Below are 15,559 nucleotides of genomic sequence, written 5' to 3'. Positions count from 1 at the left end.
TTTAGGTTAGGTAGTGTTGCACGGGTTTAAATATATTTGACATTAATCGAGCAATTATATCAATAAATGATATTAACACACTGCACGCCGATTACAGGGATCAAATTTTCGATGGAAAATATAGTATATCTACTGAATTCTAAAATTGAAGTTGAATAAAAGAAGAATATGGTGGCAAGTGTCTACGAGCATGCAATATCACGAGGCGGTCGTACAATGTGTTGATCGTGGAATAATTTATATAAAGATACGTGCAAAGTGCCCAGAAGGTTGATATAATTTATTAAAATATAAAAATAAATCGAAAAGAAATGAACTTTTTTCCTTTCAGCCTTTGTTCCCAAGTAAATCGTGTTTGAATATTCGCGCTCTGGACTAGCTCCCCACCTATCGCGCTTAACATGGCTGCCGTTGGCGCGAAAATTCAAACTCGATTTTTCGTGAAACGAGGATTCCGATGGGAAAACCGTATTCCACATTTTTCGTTTATTTTTGCAAGCAGAATAATTATCCAGTGAGTTATACCATGTGTTCCGAGGCACTTTGCACACTGCTTACGATTCGTGGGACGAATATTGGAGCTTTTGGAGTTGTACGTACCTGAAATAGGGTACTGTGAGATTTTCAGTGGACCTCGAATGCGTGATATCCTGGGACATTCGTCTGGACCTAGGGTGCAACAAACAATCCAAAACAATAGCGGTGAGTTTACATGCAACTGCGTGCAAGAATGCTTAAAATAAAAGTAACAGAAATAAAAACGTCGGGCAATGAGGATTAATTTAAATCGGAGAAAATTGAACGATTTTTCGTTGCATATATACTTTGCTTAATTTGCTATGTCACGTGCAAATTCGCGTTCATTTTTCTCCAAACTGGGGGAACAGGGGTATGTTGAATAAATGTAAAATAAAAGAGCGTATAATAGGAAGCGTTGAACTAAAAATCGGTCTGCGGTTGCCAAGGGAAAACTGTTTTAAATATAAGCAGATAATATGACAAATATGACGGCAACTACATACATTCGATGCTCATGCTCAAACGTCAAAAAAATATCCGGTTGCATTATAGTTTCAGCACATATTCATCTTACCGATTCACGTCATAGTCACTGGCACAATCGGGTAAAATCCTGTGCGATTATGCTCGATAAAACTGTTGCAACGTAAGCCTCGTGTAATTACGGATATACTTACATAATTACGTAGGGTCATCTGTAGTCGTATAAGTTACTTATAGTCGAATGAAGACTTATTCAATAGGTCAAAATAACTGGACGTATAGTCATGACTATAATATAGCAACACGTGTTTCCGACTAGTAGTCATGTACAAGATTGCTTATAACCGCGTTCAGTTACATGTATAGTCACGACTATTACGTGTAGTCATTTATAGTCATTTAAGTGGACAAGTGGCCACAATTAAATTCAATAACGACGAAATTGCGCATAGTCACAATGTGTGACTATTGTAATGACTATCACAGTCACACGAATGTACATACGATTTGCCTATTCGCAATCATGCGAATTTGCATATTACTATTTGTGGTCACGCAAATTCCCAGTACGACTATTTATAGTCACGCAAATTTGTGAATGACTATTTATAGTCACGCAAATTTGTGAATGGCTATTTATAGTCACGCAAAATTGTGAATGACTATTTATAGTCACGCAAACTTGCGTTCGACTATTTACAGTCACGCAAACTTGCGTTCGACTATTTACAGTCACGCAAACTTGCACGCGACTAGTTGTAGTCTCGCAAATTTGCATACGACTAGTTGCAGTCTCGCAAATTTGCATACGACTAGTTGCAGTCTTGCAAATTTGCATACGACTATTTGTAGTCCCGTAAATTTGCACACGACTATTTGTAGTCACGCAAGTACATTTTCACTACTAATTGTTCCTAATATATAGTCAGCCATGAGATAAACGAAAGATAGATACACAAAAATTAAAGCATCGCATTCTCATTCGAACGACACTATTGTTCGCATAATATCGAGAAATACCGTGGAAAATATATCGCCATATGTCCGGACGCGATAGGTCGATTATGGAAAGATCGAAATGGATATTCCTGGACGAGAACTGCAGTCGGCTCAGGTCGGTTTGAAACGGCATATCAGCGCTGTCACAGCTCCCAGCCGGCGCTAACTACCGGCGATGCTTTAATTCGATTACCGTCTACCATCCTGACGAGTTCACTCGTTACCGCGGATCAGCATCCGAGCGAACGTTTACTTCTATTTTCGATCTGGTCCCCGAGGCCGGATCGCGTATTTCTGCCCTCGACCAATCCGGTCGTAGTTTCTTAACGGATAAATCTTTCTGTGTGCTGGTTTACTCTTTGCCGATAAAATAAACTCCGATTTCTTATTCCAGGTTTCAAGTAAATTCCACAAAAAACTCTAACACGAAACTACCGTCTCTAATTCGAATTTACACCGCGCGTCTTAATTCGCGAAATTTGAATACAAAAAATCCGTCCCAAACATAATCCTTATTAATTAATTCCGGGCGTATCGGGTTCAAGTAAATCCCATTTAATTCAACGATTAACGCTTTTAATCCGAATTTATTTTGGACTGAAAAGAAAAAAAAATTGGTTTCTGATATAATCGTGGCAACGAATTGCACGCGAATTTTGAGTCATGGAGCAATAAACACGTCACCCGCGTAATCCGTGAAATAAAAAGGCAGTATTACACACCTTTACTCGACAACGTGTTGTAAAAATGTTTGTCCGGTAATTCGAGCCGAACACGAGCAAAAGTTCGCATGTAAATCCCATGAAGCACGACGACGGGGTCCGGGGTTCGGACCAGCTTGCGTAAATCACCGGGTATTTTCGAGCAGCAGCCGCCCCTGAACGAAGTTGAGGCAGCAAGACTCGCTGCAATGGCAGCCGGATGTCCCTTGGCTGGAGACAATGATGGAACTTGCGACGAGATCGGGTCTGGCATCGTCGGCTCATATTTTTGGAAACGTACAGGGTGTCACGTTTGGCAGACTGCCTCGTTAACAGACGAAACGATCGCGCGGCACGAGACACCGGGAAGGATAAATAAACAGCGCAGAGCGGGGCTTAGACGCGTAATTTATGCTCGGCACTCTTTGCTCTGCCAAAATTTCGACAAACGTAATCGTTGATATTTCGAACGATACGGCTGAATAAAGGTTATGTCGCTTTTAGTAGGTTCCAGTTGCGCACAGGGACGAACGAAGCGCGTAGGAACGCGTGGTAGAATTTCATAACTCTATAAATACGTGGTGCAAGAGCACAGTCGATAAGGTAGGGAGCGCGCGGTGAACGGAGTATAAATAATGAATTTGATTCTCGAGCCAATCGACAGGTCCAAGGAAAACATGCGACAACTTTAGTCTTTGGGTAGCGTGACGAGTATGAAATATTCGTGAAGACACCGTTTCGACGACACTGCCCGCTGTGCTGGTCGGAAATATTGGATCTAAAGTCCCGGAGTCTTAGGGACCCTAGAAATTCTAGGAATTTTAAAGGCCTCAAGGATTCCAGGCACGGGGAGTGATCTTAAAGCGGGAATGCGAAATAAAATAAGAAAACGTTAAGAATAATCGTAAAATATCGTGAAACGTGTAATAAAATTTTGTAATCTATAAATTCTAGTAATTTCTTTTTATTTATATTGTGCTATCAAACTTAATTGCGGAAGACATGGGGAACTTTTTATATGTAGTATGAATATTATTAGTCGATGAGTTCTGATTAATTAAATTTTTTCTATCACATGTACATACATATTCTCATCCTCGAAATACAATATGAATAAATTAGCATGAATTTATTGGGGAGACTTATAGAATGGAAATGGAAATATAGCTGCAATTTGTAAATAATTTATGAATTATTAAATATGCTGTCAATGATATATTAATATTATTAATAACAAATTTATCGCGATATAAATTTATAATGGAAGCGAAAAAATTAATAAATCATTGCGTATCGTAGTAGGAAGGAAATTATCCGTGGGTTCGGTAACGATCGGGTCTTTTCGGTTCGTCTTCGGCAAGCAGTCGCGTCTATATAAGGACCGCGGATTCAAAGCAGCAGCTCATTTGTCATTTCAACTTCGAGTCGGATGGATCTAAAACTTTTAATACGAGATGTACAATTCACAATTAAATAACTTTTACAATTAAATAGTTTATAATTAAATAATTTACATTATTTATCAACGTTGCAATTTGTCGATTCGATTAAGTATTAATTAACAATTTATTACAGTTATACATAATATAATTGGCTAATATTTCGGGAACAGTTTCAACCCCTACTCAAAAGTACCTGAGCAAGGAATTCCATAGATTCAAGACTAATTTAAGGAATCTACGAATTTCTGAAATTCCAGAAATTCCAGAAATTTCAGAGATCCTAAAGATACTATACACACCAAAGATTCCACTGCTGTTGAAGACCCAAAACACCAAGGAACCGAGTTCCAGGCCCCATGAATCCTATATACCATTGGTCTAGGGATCTCCAAGACCCTAAAGACTCGAAAAGACTAAGAACTCTAGAAACTCCTAACATTTTTCACACATCCCCTTTCAGAAGCAACTCCAATTCCTCTCATTTGTCAATATTGTCCCGCCTAAATCCAAAATAGACAGTACTGTGTTCTACGAGTTTAGATTCGTCAGTATCACGTTCGTAACACCAAGATGACCAGTATCGTATTCTATCAACGTAGGAGTTATCAGTATCGTATTCCATACCTTTGATACAAGCTGTATCACGTTTTACAAGCTTCTGATTTCGTTTGCATCGAATTGCACCAGCCCCCAAAGGGCCACCTGCATTCTGCATGGTCAATTACCTTGGTACCGATTCCCATGACACCCAGACATCCACCCATCATCTGCCATAATAACCTAGAACTTGTCAGAACTGTTCAATGACCTGTCACCGAGCTAGCGAGCTTCCGATCTCAGGATCTCCAAACAACTTCTCTTTATCGATGTCGAGAGATCAAGCTTATCGATCACCTGGTCCATGACAATCACCTAAAGTTGATCCAAATCACAGTTCGCTGAAAAATGCGATAATCGTTCGATAAAGCCGCAACATGGTAAATAAATCCGACAATGTCCTCTGCTATATAGTTTTTGGCCCTAGGATCTCTAACTGGAAGGCTTCTGGGACCTTCATGACACAAAGCTAGCCTGGAATATCTAATAGAATGATCCCCAAACCTACTCATGGTGAATTACTTTCAATTACAAAGTTTTGGAATACAGTGGATACGAAAATGGACTCGTGTCACGATATCACGAGATGGCACAGGCTTAGGACTTTTAGAGTTGGTTCTCTAGATTCGAAGGTTCCTTCGCTATATGGAGTCAGTGATTTGGTATATCATACTGTCACCTAGTCGATGACACATTTACGATTAGATAAAGAGGAATCACAGGGTTGGAAAGTAAACGAATCGACTATACAAGCTTCTGTTCCTTCGACTTTGCTTTCAAAAGTAGAGACAATAGGATAGAGGAGGTACTACTCAAATCCAGGAACCCCTAACCCGCATGAAACGAAACTACTCTAGGTCTCTGTTGTAGTGGATAGAGTGGTTTTCAGATGCATACGTATCGAAACTTTAGATTATAGCGAAAACTAGCAAACTATACTATGTATAGTATGCTATGTAAAGAATAGTGTACTAAGTAATAGTAATATTGTAGTAATAGTATACTATATAAAAAAGTATAATGTTTAACACAGTAAACGTCACGTTGGTTTTACATGCCGTTCCATTTGCGCCACAGTTAGCCGCCATGTGGGCCCTCCCGGGCCCTACGGACCAGCGAGGCCTGAACGAAAAGCCTAGCATCGGTCTCCAGGGACCGTGTTAAGAAAATATATCGAAATTTTTCTATCGATTTTTCTAATCATCAAGACACATAGACTACGAGACATACTTTTTTCTATTTCCCTAAAAACCTTCGATAGACATCCTGACCCAGATACCCCTACCAGTCGGCCATCTTCATCGGCCAGGTCTTGCACTGCATGCCTATTACTGGTCCGTTGAGAAGAAATTAAACCGGCTTATTAATTCGCGATCGTGCAAAATCGAAGATCCGCTCGGGAACGCAGCCACCTCGTTTATCGCACGGTAATTTCGTCGATGCTCGTCCCTGATAAGGCCCACCGTGACCATACGTGTCATCATCGCGATCACCGTTTACATGGATCGTTCCACAGTCGCGTTGCAAACCCGTTTCCACTGGGCGACGTAGAAGGCAGAGGCAGTGTCGCGGTCTCCACTTCCATCGGAAGGGAGAAAGGCGACTAGCTTCGAAGCCGCTTTGGAAATGCTCTTTCGAAATTTCCTTCGACACCTGTTCACGCGTGCTTTTCGATCGGAAACTTGGCTATCGCGAAAATCTTGATACACGTAATGGAAATTTTTCATTGCACGGTTGTGGGGAAATTGTGGTAGCAGTAATGGTACTTTTCGTGGATGATCGCGAGGTTTTCAATAGGTAATTGATGGAAACATTGTGACGGATATAATGGTCTTTTCGATCGGAAACTTGGCTATCGCGAAAATCTTGATACACGTAATGGAAATTTTTCATTGCGTTGACGGATATAATGATACTTTTTGGGAACAATTCGCAAGATTTTTCATCGAATTGTTGTCACGAGTGTGGTAATAGGAATAATGGTACTTTCCATAAATGATCGCGAGATTTTTATTAGGTAAATGATGGAAACATTGTGACGGATGTAATGGTACTTTTTGGGACCAATTCGCAGGATTTTTCATCGAATGGTTATCACGAAAGTGGTAATAGGAATAATGGTACTTTTCGTGGATGATAGCGAGGTTTTCGTTGAACAATTGATAGAAAAATTATGATGGACATAATGGTACTTTTTGGGAGTAATTCCCAGGATTTTTCAGTCAATTGTTGTCACGTGTGTGCTGATCGCGAGGTTTTCGTTAGACAATTGATGGAAAAATTATGATGGACATAATGGTACTTTTTGGGAGTAATTCCCAGGATTTTTCATTCAATTGTTGTCACGTGTGTGTTAATAGGAATAATGGTACTTTTCGTGGATAATCGCGAGATTTTAGTTGGATAATTGATGGAAAAATTATGATGGACATAATGGTACTTTTTGGGAGTAACTCACAGGATTTTTCATTCAATTGTCACCAGTGTGCTAACAGGAATAACGGTACTTTTCATAAATGGTCGCGAGATTCTCATTAGATAATTGATGGAAAAATTGTGACAAACATAATGGTATTTTTCGTGAACAATTCGCAGGATTTTTCAACGAATGATTGTCACGAGTGTGCTAATAGGAATAATGGTACTTTTCATAAATGATCGCGAGGTTTTCGTTAGACAATTGATGGAAAAATTATGATGGACATAATGGTACTTTTTGGACGCAATTCACAGGATTATTCAACGAATGGTTATCACGAGTATGGTAATAAGAATAATGGTACTTTTCATAAATGATCGCGAGGCTTTTAATAGGTAATTAATGGAAAAATTGCGACCTGTGCATAATGGTACTTTTCGTGCACAATTCGCAGGATTTTCATTGCAGGATATCACGAGAATAGTAATAGTTCTAATGCTACCATTCGTGAATAATTGGCACCATTTTTCACGAGACAATTGTCACAGAAACTAACGACAAAAACAAACGGCACGATTCGTGATCTCTCGCGTGCTTTTTCACCGGATAATCGACGTGAAAATTATAACCAGAATAATGGCATTTTTCATAAACGATTCCCGCGATTTTTCACTGGACGACGGAAATCGTCACGGAAATAGCGACAGAGACAAATGATACTACCCGTGATCTATCGCGTGGCTTTCCATCACGTGTTAATTGCGAGAATTGTGACAGAAATAATGCTACCTCCTCGCGAACGCGGAACGCGTTTCATGCAGGAAAAGGTGAACGCCGATACGGTAGATGGATCGAATCCTGGATTACATTGGCTCGTAATTAGTTCGTAAAACAGTCTTATTACCCGATCGCTGGAACGGGCTCAATTCGGTGTTAATACGACCCGGGAGTTTAACGAGCACGAGCAAAACCGGAGTGTATCTAGAAAAACGGCACTCGCAGGAAATATTCCAGGTAATTCTCGTCCCGATTTTTTTGGTACCCTTCCAACCCATCGGAACAAATTAACCCCCTGCATTACGATTTAATTACAAAAAACTGCGAACCTAATCTAGCCTAAGCTAAACCAGAGTGTATCTAACTAGAAAAACGGCACCCGCAAGAAATATTCCAGACAATTTTCACCCCGATTTTTTGGTACCCTTCCAACCTACCGGAACAAATTAACCCCCTGCATTACGATTTAATTACAAGAAAATTGCGAACCGAGGTAGCACTTAATTTTAAATACCCTTTATACATTTATTCGTTACATTTATACATCACAACGGAATACGTCGTCACAGAGCGAGAGACTAACGAAAATACGCCTGTGAAAACGTGTGTACGTTTTACAGTAAAGGAGTAAACACGGTAAACACTTGGAAGCAAATATAAAAATTTTCAATACTTCGAAAATTTGTCAAACTTGCAAATTCTCGAAACTCCCAATAAAACACCAATTTTTATTCTCCCTTTTCCCTAGTTTAACGTTTAAGGTCTCACCAATCCACCTAGATTACCAGTAACAGCATCAAGAAATTAAATAATTTAAATTCCAAATATTTTTGCACAAAATAAATAATTTCTTTGAAAAGTCGAAGTCTCCATACCTCAGACTTTGGTCCAAAATTAACGTCTCATTTCTCTCAACTGTCATCCTTCGAGCAAGCCTATTATTACACGTACCAGTTCGTCTTTATCTGCCACGATTATCCTATACCATCCAGTCTGTAATACCATCGTGCTAACTTTTATTTGCACACAGCTTATCTAAGTGACCACATATGCTACAGCATCCGTCAGGCTAGAGAGGAACAATGGAGAGGAGAGTCCGAGATACAGAGGAACACGATGAAAGGAGATAAAGGGAGCGCCTGTAGCTTGATTTACACCCAGGATCTGCTCACGTCCCGGTTACAGTTCGATGAAATATTATTCAGCTCTCGTTCCGTCGGGGATAATATTTTAACGGACCACGACTGGCACGTGACTGGACCGTCACTGTAAATCAGGTCCGAGGATCGTGACGTGGATATAGTCGTGGGCGGGTTAAATATTCCCCGCGTTTGGCCAGGAAGACGCGGGGCATCTCCTCACTTCCGGTCACGAGTGCGGAGGAACGCTCGGTACCTAGGTGGCTGAAGTACTGCTCGTTTTCTATTGGATGATCACCATTCGAGAATACCATGCTCCATTTGGTGGTCTCTAAATTTTTTAACCCCTTTACTACGGCAGATTTTGATACGTAGTGGCCGTACCATACGGCAGGAATTGAGTTACGATGGGCACCATTTTTGTGAAAACAAGCGCCCTCCGTGACAGAAAGCTAAACTACGTCGAGCGTATATAGGCGCCCTCCGTGTCACAAACGCAAAATTTCTAAGGTTCTATAGACGTCCCTCATGTCACAAACGCAAAATTTGTAAGGGCCCATGGGCGCCCACCGTGTCACAAACGAAAAATTTCTAAACGTCTATAGACGTCTTTCGTGTCACAAACGCCTAAAAATTCCTAAGTGCCTATAGACGTCCTTCGTGTTACAAACGCAAAATTTTTAAGCGCCCATAGGCGCCCTCCGTGTCACAAACGCAAAATTTCTAAGCGCCTATGGACGCCCTCCGTGTCACAAGCGCAAAATTTCTAAACGCCTATAGACGTCCTTCGTGTCACAAGCGCCTAAAAATTCCTTAATGCCTATAGACGTTCTTCGTGTCACAAACGCATACCGCTCTTAAGCGCTCTCCGTGTTATAAACGCAAAATTTCTAGGGCCCATAGGAGCCCACCATGTCACAAACGCCTAAAAATTCCTAAGTGCCTATAGACGTCCTTCGTGTCACAAACGCAAAATTTCTAAGCGCCTATAAGAGCCCTCTGTGTCACAAACGCAAAATTTCTAGGGCCCATAGGAGCCCACCATGTCACAAACGCAAAATTTCTAAGCGCCTATAGACGCCCTCCGTGTCACAAACACAAAATTTCTAAGGACCCATAGGAGCCCACCATGTCACAAACGCAAAATTTCTAAGCGCCCATAGGCGTCAACAGTAGCCAAGGGGTTAATAAAAATTTCGCATGCAATGTTGCTGCGGTCATCCGTCTTCGCGATTTTCCTCTCGCCTTCCGCTTCGATAAACTCGCCAAGGTGGAGCGGTATCTAATCAGGAAGGCAGCTTCCACGGCCGTCGTCGGTTTACAATAGCGGGTTTTCCTTGCATCTTATTTTTTCCGTTCGAAGACACTATGCGTGGAATTCGCGCGCCAGAGATACTGGGAAGAACATCCGCCATTTGCATATTCGCGGTTTCTCCGAAGGATGTTCGGTGGATATGTACCGATGTGGATGATTATAGTATAGTGGATGATTTTTAGTATAGCGATGCATCGAGTTAAATTGATATACGAATGGATAAAAGTGTTGGTGTAAGGGCGGAGACCTGTGCCGTGCGATTGATTTTAGGTGAAGGTTGCTATACAGCAAAGGGGATGAAACTCTCCGGGATCAATATCCCTGTTGGATATACAAATTCAATATAATTCTTACGTGAAAGGAAATTTACTTACGAAACTTAGGAGAAAAAGTAGAAAAATGAGACAAGGCAAGTAAGAATATATATTTGGAAGGTTTAAATGAAGTTTCTAGAAGTAGGAGGATCATGTAGTGAGAAAATAGAATAGTATGGTGATAATGTAGAATAATGCAAGAATGTGCTGATAAATCTCAAAGCTCAGCTCCAAAGTTTAGCTCAACACTGAGTTTCAGAGGATTAGCAGAACTCGAATCAGCTGTACCAGATTATTCGCTGAAACTGGACAGCTACGGAGTATCAGTGGCGTAATGCAATAATAATAAAGTATACAGTGATAATTAAACAAAACAAAATTTGTTTTGCAGATACCTCGAACTGAGACTTCACAGCCCAACTTAGAAGACCCTAGCTGAGCCCAGTGCCCAAGAGGATCAAAAGCAAACTAATCAAACTTATTAGACTGTGCACGAACGTCAAGAAGCTACCACTATGACAAAACAGTCGCAAATACAACCACACATCGATACCTAGCTGAAACAGTATGTCCAAAATGCGGATACTCTAACAGTAGAAGCTTACAGCTCAACTTCGAAGACCCTAGCTGAGGCCCATTGCCCCAGAGGATCAAAAGCAACCTAGTCAAACCTATTAGACTGTGCATGAACGTCAAGAAGCTACCACTATGACAAAACAGTCGCAAATACAACCACACATCGATACCTAGCTGAAACAGTATGTCCAAATGCGGATACTCTAACAGTAGAAGCTTACAGCTCAACTTCGAAGACCCTAGCTGAGGCCCAGTGCCCCAGAGGATCAAAAGCAACCTAGTCAAACCTACTAGACTGTGCACGAACGTCAAGAAGCTACTACCATTTCAATACAGTCACAAACACAACCACACAACGATACCTAAATGAAACAGACAGTGCAAATGCAGATAGCTCAGCACTCAGAGTCCAACTTCAAAGTTCTCGATTGTCAAGAACCCTAATATTTGAAAGAATCAAAAGAAGTTCTGACTTTTAATCAATCATGCATACAGTTCGTTAAAATTAGAAACCTCCAGTACAATACAATACGAAATAAGCTAAACGAAACAGAATGCTTACTACAGATACCTAACCTCAACTTGGTAGCTCAAAGACTATCCGGCTTCCGAGTCTCCAAAACTCAACCCTCGATATTTCAGACCCGAATCGAGTGATCCGTGACTCTCCCGAAGACAGTGCTGCTCAACTTTTAATTACACGGTCCGGGACACAAAAGCAACTCTCCTGCAGGAAGTCGCAAGCTTGCCGACGCGAAGATCCCCTTAAATCAGCTAACGTCACGGGCCAACAGCACACGGCGAACTTTCTATCCGACGTCGTAAAAGGAGGAAGCCTGGTGCTCGCGTCGTTTCACGGCCTCTGCTCGTTCGCCACGGAAGCATTTTTATCCCGAGGAGACGTATCTCATCCTGGCGCAATATTGACTGGCCATCGTTCATGCCAGACCCGTGTCCGATCCATCCATACAGCCTTTCGTTATTCCGCGTTATTCACGCGTTATTACCTCGCACGCAATCGTCAGGATCCGACGAAGAATTTGGTGACGTATTCGAAATATTTTTGGGACCTAGATGGCGCGCAGGGGACTGGGATGAGTAGTCGAGTGAGACTGGTCCTCGATGGATTAATTTGAACTCAGGCGAACCGAGGCGAGATCTCGATAGTGCTCGAGGGTGCTACGCGATCCTATCGTTGGGTGAAGTAACTGTCTGCGATAGGGGTTCTCAGTTGGGGGTGAATGGAATTTCACGAGGTCTTTCTTTAGGGTGATGAGACAGTCGGTAAATAATTTTCATTTGGGAATTAAAATTGGATACCATGAATATTAAAATTAAAAATGAAACCAAGACATATGTCATCTTACACGTAGGTACATAATAATTCTTCCTTAACAGCTTTATAAATCCTATTTCTAATTTTAATTTACGCATCTGAGAGAATAAAGAGTATACAAAAATTCGCAAATTATTATTTTGTGCCTGAGTAATGATGGAGATAATAATGGTTCCTGAAGTACCCTCTGAGTAATAAGCACATACATATAGGTATAAAACGTATACATTTATTTATGAATTATATTACTATTATTTACATATTATTGTTGTAAATTAACTACGGTCATGCAATGATGGTAACACGCCTATTAGAGGTTGCAGGCCAATATAGATCTTAGGACTTCAAGGACCTCTAATATTATTCCTTCCCGAAATCCCAACAATTATAAATTAATTTAATAATTATGATAATCATACATTAATAATTTAAAGAAATACCTATATAGATATAATAAATGATAATAACATTATATTTATTATATCTATATAATATTATTATTATTTATTATATACAGAGGTATTTCTTTAAATTATTAATTTATAATTATTACAATCATTGAATTAATTTATAATATTAATAATAAAATTATTATAATAAAATTTAAAGAAATACCTGCATAGATATAATAAATAATAATAACCTTATATTTATTATATCTACACAGGTATTTCTTTAAATTTCATTTTATCTACCAGTGACTGTATTTTATTAATGACGGAGCCTACTTAGATCAAACCTCGATTAGACACATTGCTAACAGATACGAGGATCTAGAAAACGTAGAAATCTGAATTTAATTATAACCTTACCATATAATCAAATAGAACTCCGACGATATTCCTCGATACTCATTTTCTTCCTCCTTTTTCCAACCAATTCGTTCACCATCAATGTCTTCGCTATCAAATAGCACGATGCCGCGGAGCATATGTTAAGTCACCGCGATAAGGTTTCTTTTCAGTGTCCTCGTGTCTAGGCTGCGGCCACTAACAGGAAACGATGTTAACGATTTTATCTCGATTCGAATTAATTCTCGCATTACCAACTTCCATTATCGTTTCCTTTTCGATCCCGCTTCTCCTCCGTCCTTTTCTTCATCTTTCCCTCTTTTTTCTAAATCTTTGATCAACAATAGAGCCACATTACCTAACTTCGCGATAGACCACGCGTCTCCTGACGCGTCACGATAAATCACACGGAATAAACGGATTAACCGTTCGCAATTACATCTATTTTGTATTTGCAACGCCGAAGTATATCGATAAAACCAACGGGATGAAATCAACGCCGAGATCAGCCTTCCACGAAAGCCAATTAAGCAGCGACCTCTTCATCGTTAATGAGGTATTTCGTGGGGTATTGTTCCAGCGTTTCCCAACTTTGGATTCCCCTTATCTCTCTCCTGCATCTTTCCTCTTATTTCAGCTCATCGATCCATCATTAATTACGACCGTTTCGATTCGTAATGATGTACGAGCCTCGTGTATTCGCTTTCCAGGTGTGCTATCTTAGTTTGGCTACTTGGATGCTCGATAGAATAAGCTAGGTGTTCGTGGTGTGTTAAATTTTGGAATAAAATTGAGAATTCTCTAATATTTTGAGAATAATATTATTATTATTAACCACTTGCGGTGGCAAGAAATTCACAGACGCGTGTGCAAGAACGGTCCAGTGTTTCTGTAACAATTGCCTAACGACGTGTATACCACGTCGTTGGCGATTCTGTGACAAAAGCATTACGACGTGCGTGACACGTCGTTGGCGACTCTGTGACAAAAGCATTACGACGTGCCTGATACGTCGTTGGCGGTTCTGTAACAATTGCCTAACGACGTGTGTACCACGTCGTTGGCGATTCTGTGACAAAAGCATTATGACGTGCGTGACACGTCGTTGGCGATTCTGTGACAAAAGCATTACGACGTGCCTGACACGTCGTTGGCGGTTCTGTAACAATTGCCTAACGACGTGTGTACCACGTCGTTGGCCATTCTGTGACAAAAGCATTACGACGTGTATACCACGTCGTTGACGATTCTATAACAATTGCCTAACGACGTGCATGACACGTCGTTGGCGATTCTGTGACAACAGCATTACGACGTGACTAACACGTCTTTCCAGAGCAAGTGGTTAATATACAAAAGGTTTTACTCTCGTTAAAAAGAATATTTGTGGATAATTTCTTGGCTAATGTCTTGGTTCTCGCAATTAACATAAATTAACCATCCCAACGTTCATATTCGAAAGCATTAGAAAAAGCATCGGTCATGCCGTCGATGAAACGTAATTTGCAGAATTACTCGGAAGTTAATCGAGGAAAATTTGTCCGTCGACGAGATTTAACAGCGACCACGGAATAGTTTCGCTTTGATAGTGGATAAAATATTGGACACGGTTCGAAGGAAGCGGATTCTGTGTCTTTGTTAAACGAAAGGACACTCGAAATGGGAATTCCAGCTGGTTTATGGGGAATTCGGGCACGTGCAGCGACGAACCGGAAATTATGGCAAAGGCAAAATTGCTATAGAGGTTCGCGGAGCTGCAGACGAATGGTCAGGAGCACTGTGAAAAGGTGAAATCGCGAAATTTCGTGCAGCACCGTCGATATGCGAAATAAAAAATGGCGAAATTGGTTATTCGCTGGAACGAGAGGCAAAGAAGGTTTAATAAAAGTTCGAGAACGTTTCATACGCGAATTCCGAAGAATAAATATCGCACGAAGTACGAATACAAATCTATACTCGAATTCGCGGAATTTTACGAGGCACGAATTGAATTTTAAGAAGGAAACGAGCATTCTTTATAATAATTAAGATTTTACAGTCGGTCTTCGAATAATTTAAGAAGAATTTAGATTAGTTCCAAGAAATTGTAGAACAAAATTCGTGGAATTTTGGATAGAACTAAATATTCAAATTTCGTGTTAAAATATGCAA

At 40.4% G+C, this 15,559-nt stretch overlaps 1 protein-coding gene across 7 annotated transcripts in view; it reads right to left on the bottom strand.

Moving 5' to 3' along the window:
• The window catches only part of mtd (TLD domain-containing protein mustard), a 158,336-nt gene that overhangs the window by 99,187 nt on the left and 43,590 nt on the right, over positions 1–15,559 (bottom strand). For 6 of the 7 annotated variants that reach the window (XM_017898195.1, XM_017898198.1, XM_017898196.1 and 3 more), the window contains exon 2: positions 601–669. The exons of the other annotated variant lie outside the window; for it this stretch is intronic. In XM_017898195.1, the coding sequence (XP_017753684.1) occupies positions 601–669 (69 nt within the window). The remainder of the gene's footprint in view (positions 1–600; positions 670–15,559) is intronic. 7 annotated transcript variants of the gene reach the window in all.

Source organism: Eufriesea mexicana, unplaced genomic scaffold, assembly GCF_001483705.2.
Source record: "Eufriesea mexicana isolate 0111107269 unplaced genomic scaffold, ASM148370v2 scaffold588, whole genome shotgun sequence".
NCBI lineage: Eukaryota > Metazoa > Arthropoda > Insecta > Hymenoptera > Apidae > Eufriesea > Eufriesea mexicana.
This window is presented reverse-complemented; position numbering and strand designations above follow the sequence as displayed.